The sequence below is a fragment of the Hyposmocoma kahamanoa genome, unplaced genomic scaffold (assembly GCF_003589595.1).
Source record: "Hyposmocoma kahamanoa isolate Upper Pololo Valley unplaced genomic scaffold, ASM358959v1 88, whole genome shotgun sequence".
NCBI lineage: Eukaryota > Metazoa > Arthropoda > Insecta > Lepidoptera > Cosmopterigidae > Hyposmocoma > Hyposmocoma kahamanoa.
Window position 1 is genome coordinate 9566299 of NW_020654466.1, and position 27884 is coordinate 9594182.

The window sequence follows — 27884 nt, forward strand, 5'->3', positions numbered from 1 at the left end:
TTCGTCCCGTCACTAGACAAAAAAATGCATTCTGGATTTTGTACTGAAATTAGTACCAAGTTACAACACCTAATGTCCATTTACATTAAACTTAAATACGTCTTAAACCAATGCCTAAATTGATAAAACACTCCTAACATAATGTATTAAGATTGTGTCTTTTACATTGCAAGCATTCGTTTATGAACATAAATGTATGCACACCTCAGTATTGACCACAGACCAATGCTTACAGAGCAACTAACCACAGTTTTGAGACTGTTAAGTTCAAACGAGTGTTTTGCGTGCGAAGTGGTAGGAATATAGAAAAAAAAATTAAATAGCGTTTGTAGCGAATCGCAGCAGTCGCTACAAATATTTTTTGTATATATTTTATAGCCTCTTTATGTTTTAGTTTTATATTTAAATTCTCAATTTAAATGTGATTGTTTTTGGCGTCTTTTCTTGACTATTGTTTGCTGTTTTGGATTGATAGCTGTACGTGTTTTGTAGTAAATTAATAAACTGTAAATACATTTGCTTGAGCCTTGCTCATTCTTGTTAACACTCCCTGAACCCATTGATACAGTCCGCTACGGCATTATTTAAAGAATTGTTTTCCATAGTCTAAGGCGCACACCAATGAAATGACGTCATTCAAAATTCAATGTGGCGAATAAATAGAGCCATTAACTTGTCTCTGATATAGTTAGCAACTCCGTATAATGGTTACATTCGCTTTGATCTCTTTTATTATTTACGCGGCTGAATTTTCGGCAGTAGTGGAGCATGGCATAATCTGTGGTTTTTCCTTTTCCATCCTCTAAGGTGATTTCAGAAGAAAGTCGGTTCACAAATACCGGAGTTATTGCGTAACATACATAAAAAAAAAACAAATAGTCGAATTGAGAACCTCCTCCTTTTTTGAAGTCGGTTAAAAAGTAGATTTCTAACATACGGCGACTCTATCACACAAGACCATAGATATATCTATATATATGCACAAGACACAGTAGTTTAAAGAAATAAAAATAAAAATGTTATTTGCTCTAACTTAGGCCGGTACCTATGATGACCGTTTTGACGTTTGTTCACTCATCAAGTTTCGTATTAATTCATAACTACGTTAAAGGAGCTAATTGCTATACATTGTTGTCAGTACTGGCGTGCAGTAAAATTTATGGAATGTATAATAATTTTACGACACAACTTGGCACTTGTTTTTCGAATTTCAAAATTTTAAAAAATGATATCTATTAAGTAAACATTATATTTTCGTTTTATTAAAGATTTTTAATTAGCCACCCTTTGCAAAACTAGTTATAAATCTAAACACTTACAGATGCCACTTGCATTTGATTATATTGTTTATGTGAACATATGTTAGAAGATTAACATTTTACGCAAGCCTAAATACATCTAATGTGTCGAGTAAGTGCCGCACTAATTCAATGAAGACAAAAACCCACCACAGGAGGCGCCGGCGCCGATGCAGCATAACCTGACCGGCTGATGTAATCGTGGCTATTTCAAAATTTATTTTTGTACCTTCCATTGGTCAAGCCTTATTGTAATTTTAATTATATTTTTTTTAAATAAAACTTATTATTTTAGATCATACATACATACATACATACATATACTTCACGCCTTTTTCCCATCGGGGTAGGCAAAGACAACAGTCTTCCACTTGCTACGGTCTTGACACACATCTTTCGCCGCGCTCGTCGGTTACGGGTACTCTTGATCTGGCCCTTATTTAGGATGACCTCAATTTGGTCATGATAAGTTCTCCTTGGTCGGCCCATACCAACTTGCCCGCTCACACTCGCCTTATAAATCTGATTCGTCACTCTTCTTTCATTCATTCTCTCTACATGTCCGAACCATCTAAGCATCCCTTTCTCTATCTTTGTCACTATATCTTCTTCCACACCGCAACGCTCTCTTATCACACTGTTCCGTAATTTATCCATCCGAGTCACTCCAGCCATACTCCTCAAAGCTCTCATTTCTATTGCATTAATTCTACTTTCATGCTTCTTCTACCAAACCCAACATTCACTACCATGCATAAGTGTACGAACCAGCACCCCCCCATGCACAGCCAATCGTGCCTTTTTAGACACTTTCTGGCTGCCCATGAAGGTATGCAAGGCACCATTCACCTGATTCCCTGCGTTCACTCTTCTTTCAATGTCTCTTTAAACGTAGAACCCAAATACACAAACTCTTTCACTTGATCCACTTTCTCGCCTTCAATCAATATCATGCAAATCGTCATATCTTCCTCTCTTTCAGAAACCATTACCTTTGTCTTTCCCACATTAATTTTCATTCCTTTCCTTTTAAGAGCACCATGCATAATATTTACCATCTCCTGCAACTCCTCCACTGACGACGCTAATACCACCTGGTCATCGGCATATAGGAGGCACTTAATGAGTAAACCATTCATTCTCAGCCCACACGTACTCTCTTTCAAAACTTTCAAACAATTGTCCATAATTAGGTTGAACAGCCATGGCGACGCTACACATCCCTGTCTAACACCTTTCCCGATACTGAACCAGTCAGTGTAAGCACCATTTATTCTGACACAGGCACTGGAATCCTCATAGAGAGATTTCAGTGCCTGAACTAGACTGCCGTCCACCCCATACATAGGCAAAGTTGACCACAATTCTTTCCTTGACACTCTGTCGTATTATAGATCCTCTGCTTCAAAACCATACAATTAACATGCCTGTGTATATATTATATTTTTGGCTTTTCGCGGTCAGTGTGTGCATAATATAAGATTATCTTTTTAGCTACATTGCTTTTTAGGAAATATTTTACTTCGCCTTTATTTGTTTCCTCGTCAATAAAATCATGTTCACATGACCGTCAGTAATTAACATTCTTTGGTGTCATAAGTCTATCTATGGCTGGGATGACTTTAAAATCGATTATACCAAAAATTTAACATATTTGACATTTTTATATCTTGTTTTTGTAAACAAAAGTGACGTGAAAATAAAAATCAAATAATATTTAATTAATCTTTATTTTGATTTTATTTTTGTGGTATATAAAAGTGGATTGTCTGTTATGAATAAAACAAAATATTTTAATTGTTTTATAATAATGGTAAAATATTCGTAGAAATGGAAGAAGATAATATCGGAAATGTCAAGATTGAGGAAACTTATGAAAAGGAAGTTGGGGAAGGACCTACGATAAGATTTGTAAACATAATCTTTCTTCCTTTTCAACCCATCTTCAAGTTTTGTATTTTGATCACCGTTATTACGAAATGTATTATGGTGAGTATAAAGCTACCAACGACAATATTCGTCACTCGAGAACATCACTCACATCATGGTCCACATTTGTATTCCAAAATAAGAGTTCATGGTAAGTCCCCTGTACTGTAACTAGTTGTTGTACAAGTTGCTGTGCTAGTTGTTGTACTGTAACGTCAATAAACACGTACGTCATGTCCTGCCTCTTCATTGATTGCTGCCTGTTACGTCCCGTTTCATACTGTGACAGTATTATTTAATAAATACTTTCTAAGTGTTCAATTTTTGTATTAATTATTACATCGATATATAACCAGAAAGAGACGAGATGTCATATAATTTGTTTGAAAACTATTCCGCCAAATCATTACGATGACAACTGCGTTCCGATTGGTCAGCCCGAATTCGACCAATTTAACTTGAACTTTGCTATAATGGACGAAAATTGAAAAGTTACATTCGCTGCCTTTCAAGAATAATGGCACAAACCAAAACAGTTCATTTTTGTCTTTGTAATACAGTTGCATTCGGAATGTACTAAATTATAATGTACAAAAAAACTCCGAGTTTATTATTGGCTAAACTAAACAAGACCCAACATGGACCGGCGTATGATTTGTCGCCTTTGCGCGTTATATTTTGCTTTAGATGTCTCTGAACCAAAATCATGATGAATTAATTTAATTTTCACATAAGTCACTATTCTACAAAGCCATCGATATTTAATATTTGATTGCCGATGAAATGTGACTGCGTTTGTTTTGTAATTAGATGTTTTGCTGTTTTTGCCACACTACCGAATAGAACAGCTCCCCATTGTTAGAGATATTATCGTTATTACAATAAATACAGAATACTTTTGGAATACACGGAGACGTACACACAGGTCAATTGTTGGCGCTACACTATTTCAGCTTTCTAATTTGTGATTTCAGCGAAAACGAGAGTTGATATTTAAAAGTGATATAAGTCCTATTTGCCTATGAGATGGCCCTTATTTCGTCTCTATTTGTGATTATATATTCGATGAATTATTATAACAAACTAGTGGAGTAATTTCACAAAAAATAATTGAATATCATCCTGACATTAAATAAACGTAATTACAAATATTTTCTGATTAGTTTTCAATGATGTATAAATGATAATAGTCATAATCCAAAATATGGTTAGATATAAATTGTGAATCAAGTCGAGTTCTTAGGTTTTCGCGGTTGTTACACATAGGAAATGAAACTGTTTTTTTCGGATCTAAATCGTGTGTATTTATTTTTTTGAAACAAACCAAACTTTCGGGCCCTTTTGTGGTCACGCCTGACTGATAAACTGGCTGACTGAGAACCCGAAACGTTAATTTGTTGAAAAAAAAAAACAAATATAGGTAAGTAAGCAACTAAGATCCAAAAAAAATTTTCTTTCCTAATAATTGTCAACCAAATTTCCAACAGCGCTTGTATAAAACTCAAACGTGCAACACAAAATTGTCAGCCAGCAAGCAATTGATATTATGAATCCAGTGTGGATCTTGTTGAAAATTATTTCTGTTTCAGGGGCCCATGGCTTCTGTTCATAGTTTTGATCAATGCAACAGGGACACACTTCAGGATAATAAATATACAGTCATAGAAAATTACAAGTATTTTTCCGACATTGTATACATGGTTGATATATTTCTTCACTTGTTACACAGGTGAGTTGATCCACAAACAAATATCGTATAATTGACATATTTTTTAAAATTAAATATCCTTTTTAAGACAAGTGGAAGATGAGGCAAGAAAAAGGGAATATTTGCCAAAGGCAGCTATACCGCTGTTGGTAGACCTTATAAGTGTTATTCCGTTCTATAAGATGATTTCAGGAGAGTCGTGTACTCCACCACGACTATGGCCTGACGTGCTAGCATTTTCCGAAACTCTTGTGTAAGTTCATTTCCTAACCTCTCTTTTCACAAATATACAATCAGACTGTGACGGCAATATTACACGCCTTGACTCAGATCTGATATATGGACCAATTCTATACAAAAATGACAAAATAGAACTAACTTAAAAAATAAACGTACTTGCAATGCCATGTTGTTTCTTATGAAGTGATTGCGTTCTGTTTTGCACTTTATGGCGCGTTTACATTAGGTCGACAGGTCGCTTTCGGTTATATGGCGAAGACGGCCCAGTGTAAACTCTAAATTGTTCGACGACTGTAGCTGTTCGATCGACTACAAGTGACAGTAACACTAACGGGCGACTCAATGGCCTACGACAGTCGACCATCTAGTCGACACTAAACAGGTTTCAACGTATCGTCAACTGCATCCCACCATGATATGCGAGCTGGAGGCTGGAAAATACCTACCTACCCCATCAGTTCGTTAAACATTTCGAACGATTTCTTGTGTCTCTATGCCATGGTTATTTCGGCGAACGAGGCAGACGACTCTATGTAAACAGCACGTCGCGTCGACTGTGCGCCTTCGGTTATATTCGCATGCCGAAAAGGCGGCAGTCGATTTGGTGTAAATAGCTCCTTCAGCAAGATGAAGTTTTTGTCAAATGCGGCAGTCAACCCTTTGCTGGGCCTTTGGCGACAGTTGACACGGTATTAAACTCCTACAGATTCCTTAGTAGGTGACAATATGGTTTTGTATGTGCCTGTACAATTGGATTTCCTATTACTAATTAGCATTGAGAATTGCATTGCGATACTTTTAAAAACCTGGAGGTCTACCACGAAATACGAAGCAATATTTCCGACCTAACTCCGAAACGTCAAATGACAGCTATCGTATCCAATTTTGGCATTACTTTCATCGTAAAACTGACATTTGTGTAGTACGTATGAGTTTCGTTGCGGACGCTGTCACGTAGTATCATGTTTCGTGGTAGAGCTCGTCTACGACTGAGCCCTTTCTAATTCTAGCACTTCTAGTAGCAGTAGAGCTCCTAGTGAAAGAGTTCGTCCAGAGACGTCCTGCCACCTTACCTATTTATGCCGCCAAGCAGTAATGTGAGCGTTACTGCGTTCTGATTTCGACGGGTAAGGGTGCTGGTGACATTACAGCCACATGGGACTTATCAACCAATGTCTCAGGGTGTCGGGCGTAGTGGCAGTGCCCCTCAATTTTTTGTAATTTATAGCTGTGAGTGGCACTAGTTGCAGTTATAGATAGACGTATCGCTTAGCATCAGGCGCACGATTTGTTCGTCCCTTCACTTAGTATTATAAAAAAAGCGCAATTTCGATTATCACTGAACTTGCAATTTAAGCTAATATGTTTTTATCTGTCAGCATTTACAGAGTAGTCGACTATTTTTCATTAAAAAATGTACACTCAATGTTAACTTTTGTCACCGGTTTCTCTATCACGTTCTTCCTCGTCGTGAACGCCATTACGTGTTTTTTACTTCTGTTAACTCTACACGGACTATGTGACTCGTGTACTCGGATGACTGCTTACGACTGGCGACGTCCAATGAGTTATCGGGTATTGTATATTTTACAAAATTATTTATTAAACTCTACAATAAGTAGAACAAATATATTATAAATGTTACGTTTGTAAAATAGATCGAGACTGTAAATTGCATTTTCTTTCAGAATCCAGATATATTTAATTCCACTTCCCTCACCTATATGTATGGATTTCAATACGTATTAGGACATACTACATTTTATATAACTGACCAGTTGTTTCCAAAAACTATGATAAACTTTTTCTTCACAGTTTTTCTAATGTTTGTGAGTTACGTATTCTGGACTTTTCTGTTCGTACCACGTTTATTCAATGATGCATTATTACATATCAGATGCCTAAGTATGTATAGCACACGAGCAAAAAGGATGATAAGTGAAACTGCAATACGAAACACCTCCCCTGAAGCACATATAAATGTAGAAACTTTCTATTCTACCATGTGGGATAAGCAAAGAGGCATAATATCGATTCCAAAAATAATTCACTATATACCAAGATATTTAAAATTGGGGATTATACAAGATCTTTCATGGGCCGTTTTTTACCATAGTCCAACATTTCGAAAGACTTCTTTACCTTACAAGCGATGGCTTTGCGAACACATCATGCTGGAATACAGATTGCCTGGAGAACGATTATTTTCTGGATTACATTGTTATACAAAACTGTATTATTTAAAGTCGGGAGTTGTACAATTTTTTGCAATGGACGATACTTCGGCAGCAATGTTATCTGTGTCGGGTGGAACAATTTTTGGAGATGTCAGTGCTATCATACCGCCGATTAATAGAAAGGTGACAGTTCGTTGCCTTACATACTGCGAAGTATTTACCGTGACTCGTGCAGTCATTCTTATATCATTGCATAAATTTCCTAACGACCGACGAAATATACTACAGTTAGTACGTAATCGCATGAAACATGCGCGAGATCTATTTTATTGTAAACAAGAAATTAGAGGCACTGATGTTGTGGTTGATGAAGGCATTGACTGGATCAAGAAACGTTGGTGGCTGGTGGCCAACGCTGTTGCTGCCTATAAAAGATCGAATAAACGCAAACAATGTGAGATGCCTCGCGAAGAAACGAATTATCATTGCGTTAAGTACATCGGTCAATTAGTTTTGTGCAAAGAAAATCAATTGCGAAGGGAATCAATGTTTAGTAGAGACAAATTTCCGTGGTTATTGTCGTTGAAATCAAAGTTTATTACTGTTTGGAATACGATCGTTTGTGCGGTAGCTTGGATAACATTATTTGTATTGCCTCCTGCTATAGTTAGAATGGCTACTGATAAACCTGTGTGGATCCCATTTTTCCTGAAAACCGTTGACTTTATATATGCTGTCGACATAATTGTTTTATTGTTTTCTGCTACTGAGGGAGGACAGAATATTTCAGAAACAATTTTTGCCGCTCTAATTCGGCGTTGCAAGGACATTTATTTCATATTAGATTTATTTGCCACTGCATGGGTCGATTATTTCATGGCAGGAACTAACCAATGGTCATTAAGCGATATTGTTAAATTTAATCGCTTGTTAAAAACGCACATACTATTCCAAACTAGACGTGATATTAAATGGACCCGACACACAGAAATTAAATATCGAATGTATTTGTATATGCTTGTGGTACATTGTCTAATACTATACGCTTCCGGGTTTTTCATATACATGATGTCGATTTTGATCCCAGATATGACACAAGGGAATTATTTTCGAAGGCATTGCTTGGTTTCAAACACCACAAATTGTTTATTTAGAGAATACGGAATTTTGTCTTTGTCACTTATTTATATGTACACCCTGAAAGTCGAAAGTGGTATATTAGTAGCAAAAACTAAATTAGACTCGTCGTTCGACATTGTTGGCTCTTTTATTCTTTTCGTGGTAGCTTTTTACACACAATCATATTGCATGTCAATTTTCTACGTAAAATATAAACTCACAATTGATTACTGTTACTATGTAACAATTCTTAAAAGCTACTATAACATGTATAACTTACATCCAAAATTAATGAAACGTTTGGATAGCTATTTGGAATGCCACTGGAAATATATTAAGGGTGCAGACGTTCTGATGCCGAAGCAGCTAAATGAAGAACCGTACAATATATACTGGAATGTTCACGGCGAAGTTGCTGAAAAGATTATAAGGGAATCCGACTTGTTCAAGGAATCGGATCCGGTATTCATCAGAGAGTTAGCAAAATTGAGCCAGTTTTTGATACTACCTAGAAATATCAAGTTTATCAAGTTTGGTGTTCTCGTAAAACAAATAAACTGGCTTGTGAAAGTAAGTGACATTTTTTTAGCATTTTTATTTAATGAAATGAGAATTAAGATGTAGGGAGGTATGAAGACCATAGCGATCGGGCACTTTAAGCAAGCCATATTTTACAATTAAATTAATTACAATACAAATAATAACAACTGGCAACGAAAACAGTTCAGAGCAACCAACTGGGCGTGTCCACAGTCGCGCAACATCTGATCTGTCGATCTAAGTTTTGATCATAGTGTCCTCCGTATTCCAACCCTTTTGGTTATACGGGAAGGGCCCTAGTGCTTACAAGCAAGCCTGCACAGAGATTTTATCAGTCAGGTCCTGACCACAGATCAGATCGCTGACACAGCCTTTATCCGGTTCTCAAAAGGCTAGTGCCTTGAGTGAGTGCTCCTGGGTGCAAATAGGTGCCGAAGCTGTTTGCTTGCTCATCACGGCCGCATTGCACAACTAACGGTTGCCACCCTTAGGCGGCCTTTCCAACTGAGATGTGGAAGTGTGTGTGCAAGGTAGCGAGGCGGAATATGTATGTATATATATATATTATTACACCAAATAAAATACATCAGAAATATTAGATTAACAGAAAGTGAGCAAAGGTGGACTTATCACTAAAAGAGGTCTCTTCTAGCCAACCAAGGACAGTGAGAGCTAAAGTTATAAGCGGACAATAGCGTGCAAGGGAGAGTGCGGAAGAAATATAATAAATATAAATAAAGTACATAAATAAAAAAATACAGTTACTTGCATAAGCATTATAATGAATAATAATAAATCGCATCAATATGTAAATAGTGTAATTTATACATATAGGTACACATATACATATATACATAAATAAGTATGTACAAAAAATACAATAAGATGATTACTAAGATAGTTCCGCAAGAAAGTGCGCTTTCAACCTTTTCTTGAAAGAAGCGATAGACGGGCTAGACTGGATATGGGAAGGAAGTCGGTTCCACAACTGCGTTCCACGAGAAGAAAAGGAGTTAAAAAAGAAATTTGTTTTACAGTTAGGGCGAACGAGCATCTTATGACGCCTTGAACGAGTGGGAGGGGGTAGCAATTGGAATCGGGAACGAAGGTAGGAAGGGCAGTTGAAAATCTCTAAAGGAATATTACAAAAACAGTTTGCCTTGACTGTGCTACCGAATAAATGTGCTAGCGGAAGGCTCTGAACTTAGGGCGCGTAGGTGGGCAAGTATTCCGGCAAGACATCCATCCGGAACAATTACAGTGAAATTGGTAATACACGACCAAAATAAAATGCAACGTAGCGTCATTAGCATCATGCAACTTTTAATTTTGTCGAGTATTACTTTGACAGTAATTGTTTCGGACGGATGTCGGACGAAGATCGGGAGTACACCCCCAGGGCGCTACTAGACACTCACCAGGTGGGCTTGAGGTTAGGGTGAAGCTATACGAGTTCACGATATGAGTCAATATAATTTACGTTCTCGATTCTTCGAATAATGTAAATTTATTTTAGAAGCTTATGCAATACAACAACTCTTTTGATATTTCATTCGGAGTCTGTGTACTCTTAGCACGTTTGTGCACTGCATCCGGTTCGTATTCGTTCCAAACCAGAGACTATACAAATCTAGAAAACTCGTACGTACCCACTTCGAATATCGCTTGTGCACTAAGTCCGAATCTGGGGGTCTACTCTCGATCTCCGTCAGACATCCGTCCGAAACAATTACTGTCAAATAAGCAATACTCGACCAAATGAAAAGACGCGTGATGCGAATGAAGCTTCGTACTTCATACCTGTCTTTTAATTTGGTCGAATAAGACTTATTTGACAGTAATTGTTTCGGACGGATGTCGGACGGAGATCGAGAGTAGACCCCCAAATCCGAGAAAATACGAATATCGCTTCAGATAAAATGACCCTTGTGACATTTCGGATCGTCATTTCTCGGATTCGAAACTGATACAAGTCGGACGTGTGCGCAAACGCTATTAGACTTGTCGTAGTCTTAGTCAATGATAGCCATTTAATTAATTCAGATTTGTCCAGGGTTCTATGAAATGTGAATACAGAAATGACCTAAGCGAAATCGTCCAGACTATAGTTCCAAAGGGGACTGTCCTATCTGTTACTTCCGTATTATTGGGAGGAGCTTCCATCAGAACATACACTACCGACAAAGAATGTGAAGTACGTTTTTTTATCTTTTAAATGAGGCCAAATGTCCTTCTAATTCTAAATTTAAAAATCATTTACTTTTTATAAAGATTCTTAATATAAAAAAATATTAGTTTCTTTTTGGGAGGTTGTTGCAAACGAATTGATACTACAGAGTCGCAGGTGAGAATTTTAGAGTTACACATTTGCAAATACCTTGACGTCCCCATTACACGCGACATAATTCAATATATTTACAAGAAAACGGCATTTTTCTGTGTTTAAAGTACATAATTTTAGTTAATCACGATGTACATACGTGTTTATCATTCGATTGCGGTGACAAGAAAGTAACTTACAACTTGTTTAAACAAAGTTAAATTGCAAAAACCTAAGAACTCAACATGTTGTTATGTCTCAAGGTGACGGGCGTAGTGGCAGTGCCTCTTAGATATTTGTGACCTAAAGCTCCGAGTGTTAAAGCTCCGAGTGTTATTGGAACTCCTATTGATAGGCGTGCCTTTTTTTATGTTACCACCAGACGCACGACTTGTTCGTTCCGTTGCCTTTCTTGGTATCATAAAGAAGGCAATTGCCTGAATACTTCACGGTCATTCATTAAATGTAAAGTCCGCACTAATATTCAATACAACAACTTTTAGCTTCAATATACGACGCCACGGAACGGAATGAAATTTTGTAACCATAACTAAATGGATTTTATATCAATTGTGTAACGTATAAACTAGATACAAGCCAAAAAACAAGTTGCGCGACTTCCGGAGAATTCTCGCGCCACCGTCTAGTATCTAGTTTGTACGTTACAAAATTGACATAAAGTTAGTTATGCCATGTACAATTTCGTTACAAATATCCACTTCCATGCCATTCCGCGGTAATATAAATCGAGCTTCATTCCATGGCCAACTCTGAAATCGCAAAAAACAGCTGTTCCATTTTACCATGAAATTGCCTCCGTGGCCGAACGGTTACCATGCTGGACTACCATGCAGAGGTCACAGGTTCGATTCCCTGGCCGAAATAAATATTTGTATGGCCTACCTTTATTTCTCTCGTGAGTGTGCGTAATTTGTGATTGACTATTTGTGTGTCCATAGCACCCGAACCACAGGGTTTCCCTGGTGCAGAGCTGTGAGTGTATGCGTTATTATAATTATTATAGCTGATGATAAAACTCAGAATAAATAATAGTACAACAATTTAAGTGACTTAAGTGGGTGCAAATGTTTATTGTGTATTATTTTTCAGATACTATTTTTGCCGCATAAATTTTTTATCGATTGTTTAAAACGCTTTCCCGCTGAAGCTGCATATTTTGAAACTTGTGTAAAAGAATTTAGCCCTATGTACAATGAATTAATACAAGCGTATTTACACAAACACAGAGAGGTAAATGTTTATTTAAAAATTATTGCAGCAGCCCTAGTAAGGCAACAAGGTCGTCTTGAACTGGCTGAAATCTCAAATTATTATTTAAATAGATTTTGTTAGCAGATACGTTAAATTAAATTATTATTGAATTGATATTCAATTCGAGTTCTTAGGTTTTCGTTTAGGTTTGATATTCAATTCTTTTTTGTGAAATTACTCCACTAGTTTATTAAAATTAATACAAAGATCGAACATTTAGAAAAAAATCTTTCGATCCGGTCGGATTCGAACTGACGTCTTCTTGCATACCGTTCCAGACGCTATACCAACTAAGCCACGGAACCAACCAACGGACCTCACGAATTTTTCTATGTACTTGGATCGTGTCTTTGTATTTTGGTTTTTCAACGACTTTTTAGTTGTAGCGCCATCTATGAGAAATCTAAGACAGATTTATCACCCAGTTAGTACCTTTACAGCTACCAGTCCTGGCGAGAGATGTCGCTATTCACTGTATTAATTAAATTATTATTGAATTGATATTCATAGATAAATCTTTCATAGATTTCTCATAGATGGCGCTACGACTAAAAAGTCGTTGAAAAACCAAAATACAAAGATACGACGTACAAATGCACATACAAATGTGTAATAGTATATATTTGGTATGTAGCTATGTGTATGTATATTATAGTACGTTTTATGAAGTTTGTTTAAGAATGTATTCGGGTCAATTTATACACCACTGTTTAGCTGCTTTGTGCACCATTAACTGCCCTTCACCTACAACTCCGTATTACTTTGTAACTGCCTGAAAGAGATCGCTGTCCAGACATAAGGTTGCCGATTGTACATGTAACTATGTTTTTGAATTGTCACTTTTATTCTGTATGCAATAAAGCTTATTCTATTACATTCTATACAATATATAAATATAACAGATCAAGCTACAACAAGCGACATTGTTAAGAACCGCTTTGCAACTGCTAAATATCTATATATTTCTTTCTGTGTTGTAATTATATGATTTACCAACAAACATATTGTTATAGGATCTGAAGAAACTAAGTTACGCTACATCACGCAGCAGCTCCTTTCATTCTTATATTGGCGTTGTTAAAGAAAGAGTTATTCCCACGAGCTTTAAAAATAATATATTCATAAGACTATACAAAGAGTACAGAACGAATCCAGAATCAAGGTTGGTATTGATTATTGTGCTTAAATGAGGCATAATGCATCCGATATTATACTAAAGCTGACATTTCGTAATCCTTATTTTTAAGAAATATACGACATTAATACACGTATACAAAGTAATGTAAATAATCTTTTAATGTTAAGTGTATTGAATGTCACGATGTTTTACTAACATGATATTCAATGTGAAATTACTCCACCAGTTTTTCATGATTTCTCATAGATGGCGCTACGGCAAAAAGTTGTTAAAACAAAAACGTAGAACTGCAACAAGCACATAAAAAATTTGTAAGGTCGGCTGGTTCGTTCCGTAGCGAAGTTGAGACAGCGTCAGATACGATGTGATGAAGGTGCTGGTTCGAATCCAGCTAGATCGATATTCTTTTAACGTACACATTCAACATAGCCCCGCACTAGAGAAACTCTGTGTCGCGGGTGCCATGGACACACACATAGACAACCACAAATGACACCCAAACTCACGAGAGAAATAAATGTAGACCATACAAATATTTCTCCCAGCCCGGGAATCGAACTTGGGACCTCTGCGTGGCAATCCGGCATGGTAACCGTTCGGCCACGGAGGCAGCAGTGTTTTTTTTTTTTTTTTGGGAGATCGACTGTGTAACCTAGATACAGCTACAGGTAAAACTAGGGTATCAATGAAAATTTTTAATTAATATTTTTTTGTTTGTAGGTTTGTTGTAACTTGGATGTACATAAGAGGATTCATTGCACTTGTATCAATTCTCTACCATTGTTTAGGTAAGTTATTTGTATAAAATAAAAAATAAGGCTCACAAAATGCCCTTACAAGTCTTTTTCATTATTTTCGTAAATTCTTTTGTCATTTTGAATGTCTGAGAGCGCCTTCAAATTAGACGCTTATAAAAGTGCTGCAGCGGCACAACTGTGGCAAGGCTACCACATGTTACGTCTTACTTCACTAATTGTTACTGCAAAAGTGGAGCACGCTTGTCATCTGGCACGCTTGTTGATCGCTGTGACTTCGCTTCCATGATATTGTATGAAAATTAGTAGTTGCGCGGCTGCCACGCTACAAAAGCGCCACTGCAACGCTTATATATGCAGGCGCCCTATATTTTTTTAATTGCATATTTTTTGCCATTCCTTTGTGTTATAAGAGTTAACCTCCAACTTCTCGAAAACGCCATGTCTTGGGTGAAATGTTGTAGATAATTCCTAGGGCAGTTAAGGAAAATGGGAAAGCAGTACATTAGCAAACTTTGAAGTGTTAGATATAAGCGGTTTCCGAAGAACCATTGGAGATATGAAAAGTGTGAAATAAAAAGGTAGAGTCGGTAAATGATTTTATTTGTCATTTTTGTTACCTTTAATTGTACTATTTTTTGCTACTTGTTGTCGTTTTCGAAATATGAGATCTTCTTTGTGGCCCTTAGAAGCCGTTTATCTCTTACATCCGGAACTTTACCTGTGCTTACAACTCAATTACTTGAAACATAGCCACGCAGCTAAGGTAGTGTTCAATCTTCTCAGGTTTTTATTGAGTGGGTTAATTATTGTTTGCAGCCAGCATTACTTCAGGCTCTAAAGCATTTGAATTATTTTGTAGAGTTACGGGATACTTGGATATGATAATAAAATTATTTGTAAGTTTTGATTTCATAATAAGTAGTAAATTTTAATTTAGGTTTTTTATGAAGTAAAAGTTCCTAAACGTATTTACCACTCTATGTATAATTGTTAGTGAGTAGTACCAATTGACCATAATTACGTTATAATTATAATAAAAACGTAAAATTATTCTAAATATAGTCTGGTTAATAAAAGACTAGACAGAAAATAAGATGGCACTGACATGAATTTGAGGTCGTCAGTTAAAAAAAAAATTAACCTCACCGTTCAGCATCTTGACACTTTTGAAGAACATACATACACATTTAATACTCTTTTCCCACCGGGGTAGGAAGGTATAACGGCCTTCTTTTTTGTATTGGTTCACCAACAACTACTTACACTAGAATTACAACTAGGAAAGCACAATATTGCCTTAATGCTAAGTGCAACAGTTAATTACAGGCAGACACCGCATGCTATAATTGTAAAAACGTAATGAATCAAATTAAGATTAAATAGTGATTATTTAACAATATAAAAGATAAAAATAGAAACGAAAAAATATCTACTTATTTAATAATTGCTGAGAAACAAGCGCGAAATTGCTAAGTGACATAATAATATGGTGTATGTGACAATGGTGACTGATTTAGTTAAGCAGATTGGACAGTCTGTGTACAGATGAGTTTGCATCTAACACATTGCGTCTTGACGGAGGACAGAGAGGTGCGATGGGGTGACGAAGTAGTCTCAACGGGACACGGAAATTGTAAAGAGCTAGCAACTGAGGACAATTTATGTGGTTACGCAGTGCTTTAAAAGGAAATACAAAGTCAAGAACTTTTCTCCGTTGGTCAAGTGAAAACAATTTGAAATAATTTAACCCTTCACTATGTAAAAAAACTTTTTTAGGCTTTGCCGATCGAGAAAGCGAGATACCATATAAAACACCTCTGTATTCACTCCTATCGCAATGAATGAACTGTGAAATGTGGCCGTCACACCACAATACAATACTCTGATATGCTACTAACTAGACTTTGGTACAACAATATCTTTGTTTTAATGATTTTAAAGTTCTTGATGTTTCTCATAACAAACCCTGACATTCTAAATGCACGCTTGATAACATTTGCTATATGTGGAACGAAAGTTAACTTCTTATCATACAATACTCCGAGGTCTCTAATTCGATCATATTCTGAAATTAGATGATTGTCAATATAGTATTTAGAGGAAATGATATTGAATTTGCGACAACATTTTACAAAAAAGCATTTAGTTAGGTTAAGGTTCATACCGTTATCTATTTGCTACGGTCTTGCACAGGGGTGGCACTACAAACTTTCCTGTACATACCTTCGTCTGACGCACCCTAAGCAATAATCGGCGAGTACCTTACCCGATTGGCAAATTCTTTCACCACAAGGGCAAGCATTATAGTATATAGTGCCATCGATGCCATAAGAAGATTAAGAAGCTATGGTCTTAGCATACATCAGTACGTTTGTACGTGATCGTCAGTTAAGAGTACCCTAGACCTGACCTTTACAAGTCGCGCTCCTGATGGTAAGCTACACACCTGTCCATAACAGCTGCAGTGCACTCAGAACTTTAAATCGCAAAGATCTGAGGGCACCGCCACTGCGCCCGTCACCGTGAGACATAAGTTGACAAGTCCCATGTGCCTGTAATATCACTAGCACCCTTATCCTTCTTAGCCGGAACGCAGTAATGCTACCATGTTATTCAAAAATATTCATTTGAATAATATTTTTTATTCTGCAAACAGTTGTCAACTACCTCATTTTTATCTTATTGCCTTAATATTAATTGTTATGTTTGCTCGCAGATGCCTTACTATCATAAAAATGGCTTGGTTATCAGTAATATTTGGAAATGTATTATGCGATATATCACTGGATCCTTATTATTGGACATAATTATCAACACAGGACTGCCTGCAAGCTTTTATCAATTTTTTAACAATTATTACATAGACATGACCTCGATAGTTCTTGTTACTATATCTATCTCATTCGCTCAGTTATATATACTGATCGGAATTTTCGATTACTTGTCTGATACAACGAGAGTGAATTTTGCATTGATAACTGTGAGTATTGTATTCTGGGCATGTTCTGTCAAAACTTCAACAAGTGATAAAAAGAGCTACATTAGACGAAACATACATATTTAGTAGACATAATTTAAGAAGTAATATAAAATTTATTTGCGTTAGGACGTCTTCAAATTAGACGCTTGTAAAATGGCTGCAGTGGTACGATTGTGGTACGGTAGCCACGCGTCTATAGCGCTACAGTAATTTTTAGTTCACTTAATTGTGACTACGAAAGTCCAAGTTCTAAATATTGTATGAAATAGTAATGTCGCGCCTGCAGCGCCACTGTGGCGCTACTATAAGCGTCTAATTTGAAGACACCCTAATACAATGGATTTGAATACTTAGAACAACTGTTTAAAATGTGAGGTTCTGGTGTTTATCTTATTTTTATTTATGTACGACAATCAACAAGTTATATATAAAAACCAAGATTATACAATACAAATTCAATGATATAGAGATAAATTATTGCGTCAATTAAATTGTTACAGCGTGCACATTTTCATTTTCGTAGATGTACTGTGACGCTAGTGTAAGAATATTAATTTCCATAAACTGATCTCTCAAAGATACTCCGGGGCCCAGACTTTAAATTGCCCTAACCGCACGTTTCTGCAGGAAAAAGATTCTATTGATATCGGTGGCATTACCCCAAAGCAAAATGCCGTATGTCATTAGACTATGAAAGTAGCTGAAGTAAACCATTGTAGTGGTTTCGACGTCTGAAAGCCTCCGTATTTCTTTAATCGCGTACACTGCAGAGCTGAGCCGTTTTGATAACTTACTTATATGTGAACCCCATTGCAATTTAGCATCTGACGCTATACCTAGAAATACAAATGTATCCACAAGATTCAATTTTTCGTTTCTAACTACAATATTTGTAACCGTCTCTCTAACATTGGATAACGTAAATTTCACACAAATTGTTTTTTTCTCATTAAGGAGCAGGTTATTAACAGCAAACCAATCAACTACTTTAGATATATTCACATCGTCGTAGGAACATTGGTGCCTTTTAACTTTAAATAATAAGGAAGTATCATCAGCAAACAATCTAACTCATGTTTTATACCCTCCATGAGGCTAGGCAAGCTATTAAAATAAACTAAAAACAAAAATGGACCTTGGGTGTCCCACCCATGCCAATTGCGGACCTTGATGATCTCGTACCGTTAACATCAACCCTCTGTAACCTTCCGTTCAAATACGATTTAAGAAGGTCGAGGTCACGTCCCGACACACCATAATGGCGAAGTTTCCTGACCAGAGTATCATGGTACACACATTCAAAAGCCTTGGAAAGGTCACAAAATACACTAATAGCATCATATGAGTCTTCCCATGCATCAAACATATGTTTTACCAACTCAACACCAGCATCGGTTGTACAGCGATCCCGAGTGAAACCAAATTGTTTAGGAGACATTAAGTTATTACTATAAAAATGTGCACACATCTGACTTAGAATCATTTATTTAAAGATTTTACTGAGTGTTGGTAGTATTGAAATAGGTCTGAAATTGGTGGGGTCTGAAATACTACCAGATTTGAAAAGTGGAATAAATTTACTTTGCTTCATGAGGTCAGGAAACACACCATCACAACACATTTATTAAAGGCACATGCTAAGTATAATTTCGATTAAACGTTCTGGTATAAGTAGTCAGTGGCTCATATGAAGTTCGTTATCATAATTCAGCCTTGTTTTAGCGTTCTTTTAAAAATATCCACGAGTATAGTTATTTATATACAATATAAATAGTAATTTACATATTTTATTATATAAGATTGAGTACAATGTATAAGATAGGATTATGTACAAACAAAAACGTCAATAGAAAAACTTATTTCATTGCGGAAATTTATGAGAATTCTCAGATTTGCTGGTGTCTCTCCAAGATGTGCCTCAAGGGTATCATTATATTTCCTTTTGCATATATTGAACTGAAAGTGTATATAAATTAAAGTCCCCTGACACGATGAAGTAAGTTTTCTTATTGCCTGCAAGCGATTCAGGCTCAATTTACATTTCCGCGAAACGGAATGGAAGCGATTTTTTCTAACGAAATTGTACATAGCATAATGAACTTTGTGTCAGTTGTGTCGTGCAAACTATATACGATACGGTGACTACGGGGAATTCCCAAGATGTGCGAAATTTCCGGAAGACGCGCGACCCGTTTTTTGGCTTGCATCTAGTTTGTACGTTTACACAAGCTACTTAAAGTTACAAAAAGTCACTTCCATTCCGTTCCGTAGCAATGTGAATTGAGCCTAAATAATATAAACGCTTATTAGATTCTGGCGTAACTTTGCCAAAATCCATGTTAATAAAAATGGAAATAAATTACTTTGCTATTCCGCTAACCCAATGAAATGCCACATTTAAATAATTTATGTATTTATTGTCTAGGTGGTGAAATTGCACGTTATAATATTTTTATTACTCCTCTACATCAGTATTTTTTTTATGGCAAGGTGTGTAGATCTAAGATACGGTGCTACTGTGCTGAATAAATTAAAAAAAGCAACTTGCTGGATGCCGAACTATTATCTATTAAACGACACCCTTGAAGCTTATGAAGTTGATCTTGTAAGTTTTTAGTTTCGTTTATTCAAGGTGACATGAAACGTGAATTTACTGTTTAATAAAACAGTGCTATTAGTAATTTCGTGTTTGATGACAATTACCGCACACTTAAAATTAAAAAAGATCTTACTTATTCTTCCTTATTCACTTGTTTTTTTATAATATAAATCTAGTACCTATAGTAAATTAATAAGCAATACTTCAGTACCAGTAGAGCTCCTTGTAAAAGAGTTCGTACAGGGAAGTACCTATTTCTGCCGCCAAGCAGTAATATCAGCGTTACTGTTTTCCGGTTTTGAAGGGTAAGGTTGCGGGAAATTACAGGCACTTGGGACTTGTCAAACTTATGTCTCAGAGTGACGGGCGCTGTGACAGTGCGTCTTTGATCTTTGAGATTAAAGCTCTGAGTGGCACTGCGACTGTTATGGACTGTCGTGTAGTTTATTATCAGGCACACAACTTGTTCGTTTCGTCCCTTTATATATAAAAATAATAATAACAATACTCCATTTCATTTCACCTTATTTTTTTTTGTTTCAGATTTATACCCTGGCCTTTAGTCTAACACAAAACATGTTAATGATAAGGGCATCTTCTATTTGGACAATCGCTGAACATGATGTTCTTTATTATACTGTTACTTATGTAACGCTCGGTGGTGCATATTGGTAAGTTCCTGTATATTTCTATAGGTTAATTAATACACAGAAGTACTTAGAAATATGTATTTTAAGAATTTTATGGTTATTCACTAACAACGCTTTAACAATGTTTTAAAAAAAATCTTACCTATAAACATTAACTAGTGCTAAATTATTGCTTAATTTGTTGTTTAAATAGCTGTCAATATAAAAAACACCTTAGAAACCTTCTTAAAACTCGCTAACTAACAAGATGGCTGACATTAATCAGCTGTTAGCAGGTTAAAACGTCAATGAATTAAGCAGATTTGTTTTGACTTTTATTGTGAGAAAATTTTTACTTGAATTGTGAAAAAATGGAAATTTTTCGGCGGATTTGTGAAAAAATGCAAAAAAACATGCAAATAACAAGAAACGATACGATCCACTGCTTCGGTTAGATGAACATGAATTTAGGAAACGACATCGTTTTTCCAAAGAAAATATGTTAAATGTAATAAACAATGAGTTTATTAGTATTTGTCTTTGATTCAATTTTTAGATTTTCGCTCGAAATAAACATCAAATGACAGCCGTCTGACAGCAATTTTCTGTTTTTTGCTTTCTATAGCTATTTTTAATGGTTTAATCTTCTAATGTTGCCATGGTAATTATTTTTCTTCATTAAACATTACTTAACTAAGCAGTGTTAAACTTTTTTATAGGTAATAGAAAGTTAAATAGTGCTTAAAATCTTAAATAATGCTTTACGGTTAATATTGTGAGCGCTGGAAGAGAAAATCCCGGAGTCAACTCCCGGAAGGACCAAATTAGGAAATAACTTTTCTTTATTGGGTCTGGTCTGGGTATTCTGGAAAGTGGCCCAGAGTGAATTCAAATGCTCTAGTACTCATAGGGAATTCGTTTCACTTAGTATATATCGTATTAGTTTCATTTTCAATTCAGACGTTTAGTTGCAAATTAGGTTGCTAATGGTTTGACCTACCGCCTCTCAAGCAGAGGGTCGTGGGTTCGAAACCGGGCTCTCTCCTCTGACCTTTCTCCCTCTGCTTCTTCAACCTCTGACTTTCTTGGAATTTTGTGAAATTTGATTTGAAATTTACCATAAGCTTTTCGGTGAAGGAAAACATCGTGATGAAACCTGCACGTCGCTGAAGGTTCGCAGCCCTCGGAAAACGTGTGATGTCCCCAACCCGCATTGGGCCAGCGTGGCGGACTATGGCCAAATCCTCGTTTGAAAGGAGACCCGTACCCAACAGTGGGACGTATAAATGGGTTGATGATGATGAGTTGCAATTACCTAGTATATTTCTACAGGGTCTTCTACAATCTGGGCAAAGCGTTACTTATTCTAAATTTACGAACAAATGTTACGTTTCACAACGGTGTATTTCAACTGAAGGCGTTTTTGAAATCTGAAAGAGTACCCAAAGAACTTTTGACGAGGGCCATAGATTATTTCGATTATTATTGGATAAGGTAAAATTGTAGTTAATGTTTAATCATTTATTTATTTTACATCGTACTATCACAGATACACAGTTACACTTACTGCAAATAACATTGCAATCCGGTTACAATTTTTACACAGTTTAGGCAATGTAAAAAAATATGAAAATACATAGTTTGAAGAAAAATACTGAACGTGAATAATAAAATACGCAAAAAGGTACAAAATTATTAAATATTGAAATATAATGATAACAAAAATGTAAGAATTACAAAGGCTGAAAACAACATTGTAATAATTAAATTTTTATTGAATTGATATTCAATTATTTTTTGTGAAATTACTCCACTAGTTTATTTATATGTTATTACTACATTGTAATTTTTTTCAACTTTGTGACACTCGCACTCTAGTTTGATTTTCAAAACTTATAATGTCATGTAACTCTAGAGATATTTATTTATGTTTATATGTTGGATTTTTTTGCTGATGTAAAAGGTTAGAGTTTAGGAACCGTTTGGTCATTTCTTGATATTTTGTGGATTCGATCCTTTGTGCTTAACTACGTCCAATTTAAGTAATTAAAATATTAATAAGAAACAATACTTTTTTTTCTATATTTTACATCACATAAAAAGATAAAAAATCTTCATCCTAAAAAATTTCATAGAATTCACATACGAGATACAAGACAATATAAAAAGTATTTTTGTTAATAGTTTTTTTTTTTTTGTTCTGATAACTGTTCAGTATAATGAACCCAAATAACAACTACACAAACAAACTACAAATTTTGTATTCGAAATATGCAAATATTGCTTTTAAATTTAACGTTTTCTGATAATTGTTCGTTTTTAATGTACAGTTTTTTCTAATGGTATTTTTTTTTTAATTAAGTCATTAAATTTGCTATTTTTCTGTAGAACAAAAGGACTGAACGTGGATGCTATCATGAGTAACCGCGTCGGAGTGGTATTCCGTGAGGAGTTATGTTATTTTTTCAATAAAAAGTATGTACTTCCAGTCACGCGTTCTTGAGACACGTCAGTAGCAGTGTGCCGGCGTAGAGACCTTCACACACTTTCCCTTCTTTACTCTACTTTATTCTATCTCTTTACACCTTAAAGAACGTTTAATTTTTCAGTCTTCTATACTCTGCCGTCCTCTTCGCTCCTCTGATACACTCATACTGAACATGGCTCTGATTTTTACTCCAACTCGTTTACTGTATCTGCTATCCACCTATGGAATTCTCTCAGAACCTATTCATCGATCCCCTCCCTTCTCTTGATTCTTCATCGATTCTCGAAATTCAAACGTCGTGTTAAGGATCATTTTCCTTAACTACTAAGTCTTTTTTTTTAATACCCATTCCTTCATTTTATTTTCTTTTGCATAATTTTATATATTTGTCTTATTATTATTGCTATTTATTTTATTTTCCTACAAAAGTATATAAATAGTGTATATTATTATTATTATTTGTGTATTGATTCCAATAATGTATGTATTTGATATTATTGTTCATATATTTACTTTATTGATTAGTAGTATATTTCTTTATAACCACTTTCATTACAAGATATTTTTTGGTCGTACCCCCCCGTCCAACTGTTAAATTTCTATCCTAAGGTTGCCTGGAAGAAATTGCTACTTAGCAATAAGGCCACCTGATGTATCTTACTCTGTGATACTTTACATTACTGTCCTATTTTGTCATTGTAATTTTTATTGTGCAATAAAGAATGTTTCATTAATTCATTCATTCAGTGAGCTCCTTGTGAACAAGTTCGTCATGGCAAGTACTGCCACCTTACCTATTTCTACCGCCAAGCAGTAAAGTCAGCATTACTATCTTTTACTATCTTCCGGTTTTGAAGTGTGAGCGTGCTGGAGAAATTACAGGACTTGTCAACTTATGTCTCGAATCTTGGCTATTTGAAGCTCTGAATAGCACTGCAATTGCTATGAACAGGCGCATCGCTTATGCACCAGACTTATTCGTTCCGTCACTTGCTATCATAAAAAAACACGGTGCCCTTTTTGTTAAAAAAATAATTAACTTTTTTGTAAATGTTTATAGTTAAAGAAAATGGGAATTAAAGCACAGCTACCCACCGTGTGACTCAAGGACACTACAGTTCCAAAATTCTTGCCTTCTATATGTACAGAATATCTCAACCTCGTCAACTGTTTTAGGACACTGGAAATTGCAGCTTCGTTGTTGGATGGAGGCAAAAGTTTACAGGGTCAATTTGCTAATCTTGCGGTAGACGTGTACTTCTTGGATAACCAAGATATAATGAGGGAGATGGACCTAACTCCCAATGTATTTATTGTGAACCGTGGCAAGGTTAACATTACTAAGGAGGGAAAAATATTGGCATCTCTTACAAAAGTACGTACTTTGTCCATGCATTGGCTCGACCAATGAATGTAGAATATAGTTTACTGTTAGGATTTTTTTTCGTTATCTAGTAGAGCTCCATAATGAAATCAAATATTTTTTAATAATTGTCAGAAAGTCGTATATTTAATTATTCTTGATACCATACAAAGATCGAATAAAGAAGAAGATGAAAGTCACAGATTACTTAATAGTTACTACGTAACAGATACTTCACTCTCATACAAAATTGAAAATACCTACGCTATAATAGCCTACTAAATGTGACTAATGACACCAGGCGCTCACTACGAGAAAAAAAGAACTTAACACGCGCTCACAGAGATGAAAATAACGTTGCCCGCCGTGAGCAGTCATGCGGAGCCGAATGCTCATAAATGAAAGGTTTGTATGAGCGCTTGAACCGACATCAGCGGCGCACTTAGCGGTAGGCACTTATCACGTAACCTTGAGCGAGTGATCCGTCACGCTCTATCAAAGTGAGCAGCTATGAGGACGTCTACTGTATATGAACCGTGAGGAACAGCGGAGGCTACACTGACAAGATCGAACAATACCTGCCTGGCTCTTAAATAAAATAATGACAAAGATCGGACAACACGAAGAAAGTGTCCTCCGATCAAAGATTTAAATCCTTTATTTCCCACACCACAAGCATTACTAGCTTTTTTTAGCAAGTCAACAATACTAATATATGCCAAGTCGTTCACTATTAACATAATGTATTACATAATTAAATTCAAAGACTTACACATACACACACAATTAAATATTAATTTAATAATAATTATAATGTTATCAACAAATTGCATAATAAATTATCAATAGATACATTAAATTTCATAAAATAATGAGCATTTTTTTTAGAAATCATAAGGTTAAAATATTCGTCAACTATATAGAATACATTGTCAATTAAATTTCTTTTTTTCTTTAAATTGTAACTGGGGCAATTCAAACAAATGGGTGTAATTTGTGGTTGTCTTTGTGTGCGTCCATGGCACCCGCGGTACAGGGTTTCCGTAGTGCGAGGCTAAAAGAAAAAAATCGGTTATAGTCGGTGGTAGTTTGAAAACGTCATGATATTTAATAAAATAAATAATGTGCATAATAACCGCCTAAGTATTTTAATAACCGGCAATCTATCTCACCACCGCATTACATGTCTTTCAACCTTGACGTTGGCGAAATCGTCGCGCAAAACGACGGAGCCATAGATATAAAAGTTGAAGTTGAAGTTATGCATAATATTTATTATCTACTTAGTATCTACGAGTACTTAGACGGCAGCATATCAAGCTAACACATTGACAGATCTTAGTCCATGGCTCTGGAGGCGATATTCGAACAGGAATTTATAGGTTCATGTGCTATTGAACTGGACTGTATTGATAAAACCTATTAATATTAATGTTACTTATTTCAAGGGTTCTATTTTTGGTCAATTACATGGGAATAGCATTCGACCAACTCGTGTTACTGCAACAGCTGCAGGGCATACTGACGTATTGATGTTAAAAATCACTGATTTTCAACAATTAATTGAACATAACACTGAGGTGAGTTAATTTATCTGATTACTATTCGTTACCACGATTCAACCTTAACTTTTTTTACGATGTCAAGTGACAAAACGTACAAGTCGTCTGACACGATATAAAGTTTTATACAGTTATAACAGTTGCAGTGCAAAGCTTTAAATCGTAAAGATTAGGGCCAGCGCAAACCGGGGGATAGGAAGGCAGAGGATATAAAACTTATCCAACCGAGCTCGGCGTGTCTTAGCATGTTTCTTTAAGCGGTATTGAAGAACACGCTATAGGATACCGAGACAGGCGGCGCCGCCGCTGGTATGCGCCGGAGAGCGTACGCTGCGGTACATGGACGTATCGTAAGGGATGTTCCTCATCAGTGCGCTGCCGGGCATAACATCCTCTTCAATGCTCTCCCCCGTCGTCTGACTGGGCCATATAGAGCATTGCCACTAAGCCCGTCTTCTTGCGACATAAATTGATAAAAGTTGACAAATATTTTTTTTCTATGATAGCAAGTAACGGGGCAAACCAGTCGTGCGCAAATATTTACTTCAGTAAATACTTACTGTTGAATAAAAAACTTTTTCATTACTAGATAATTAATTAAAATTACAAACATTCTGGGTGCAAAATAAATTGTCTATCTAACATATTATACAGAAATAAAAATCTACATTTTACCATTGATCCACAACACCCAACTACACAATATACTGACATACATAACAGAACACTAGTAAATCCCGAAATTAACACAATGTTTTATAAAAAGTCTGACTGGTTAATTTAATTTTTGTTTTTAATTTAAGGCTAAATTGAGAATAAAAAAATTGTGAGCCATTTATTAGTAGGTAAGTGACAGTCAATGTTCAAGTACAGGTTCAAGGTTAATTTAACTTGAACGTTTTTCTAGCAAATTTCATAAAAACTTAGTTGAAACAGTTTTTATTAGTTGAAACAGTATTCTCATTTCTTGTTTCTCTAAATGTGCCGGTGCGTGTACAAAATAAGAACAGCTAGCAAACAATCAATATGAAAGTAACCAAATATTACATTATTTAATAAATAATAACTGCTATTTACAAAAGTTACTTTCGCAGTGCCACCTTCTTGCGTTTCAGTTTGGACTGACACTATATTTACTTTTCTTACTTGTATCTATGTATTGCTAGTTTCAGTTATACTGTGTTAAAAAGTCAGACTAATGAAAACGGTATGGTAATGGTATAAAAACAAATACAAAGAATGTAAAAAAAAATTGCTGGCGTAATGCTTAAACCAAGTGTACTTATAAATTGAGGCTTTCAGCGCTTTCATGGATATACATAAATAATAATAATAACGCTCACACTCAACATAGCTCCGCACTAGGGAAACCCTGTGTCACAGGTGCCATGGACACACGTAGACAACCACGAATTACACCCAAACTCACGAGAGAAATAAATGTAGGCCATAAATTTTTTTCTCCCGGCCCGGGAATCGACCCTGTGACCTCTGGGTGACAGTCCGGCATGGTAACCGCTCGGCTACGGAGGCAGTTGTAAGGCAGGTAACAGCAGTGAAACCCACATTTTTTTTACTATATAACTTTGAATGATACTAAAGTATCTAAATATTTTATATTTGGATGCTATTTTCAAGTATAAAAAATTAATTGATTTTGTTTATACTTGAAAATAGCATCCAAATATAAAATAATTATATACTAAAGTACTTCAGTATCATTTAAAGTAGTAGAGTAGAAAAAAAAAGTGTGTGGGTTAACAC

At 35.7% G+C, this 27884-nt stretch overlaps 1 protein-coding gene across 1 annotated transcript in view; it reads left to right on the plus strand.

The window, feature by feature from the left end:
- The first annotated feature begins 4821 nt into the window (after positions 1–4821).
- Positions 4822–27884, plus strand: part of LOC113235919 — a 46272-nt gene continuing 23209 nt past the window's right edge. Inside the window, exons 1-16 of the mRNA XM_026471840.1 lie at positions 4822–4956; positions 5024–5188; positions 6555–6750; positions 6864–6901; positions 7073–9041; positions 11065–11205; positions 12442–12582; positions 13617–13765; positions 14462–14529; positions 14646–14767; positions 17216–17479; positions 20622–20749; positions 22040–22201; positions 23096–23182; positions 24372–24570; positions 26007–26138. Coding sequence (XP_026327625.1) covers positions 4823–4956; positions 5024–5188; positions 6555–6750; positions 6864–6901; positions 7073–9041; positions 11065–11205; positions 12442–12582; positions 13617–13765; positions 14462–14529; positions 14646–14767; positions 17216–17479; positions 20622–20749; positions 22040–22201; positions 23096–23182; positions 24372–24570; positions 26007–26138 — 4095 coding nt within the window. The 5' untranslated portion in view covers position 4822. The remainder of the gene's footprint in view (positions 4957–5023; positions 5189–6554; positions 6751–6863; positions 6902–7072; positions 9042–11064; positions 11206–12441; positions 12583–13616; positions 13766–14461; positions 14530–14645; positions 14768–17215; positions 17480–20621; positions 20750–22039; positions 22202–23095; positions 23183–24371; positions 24571–26006; positions 26139–27884) is intronic.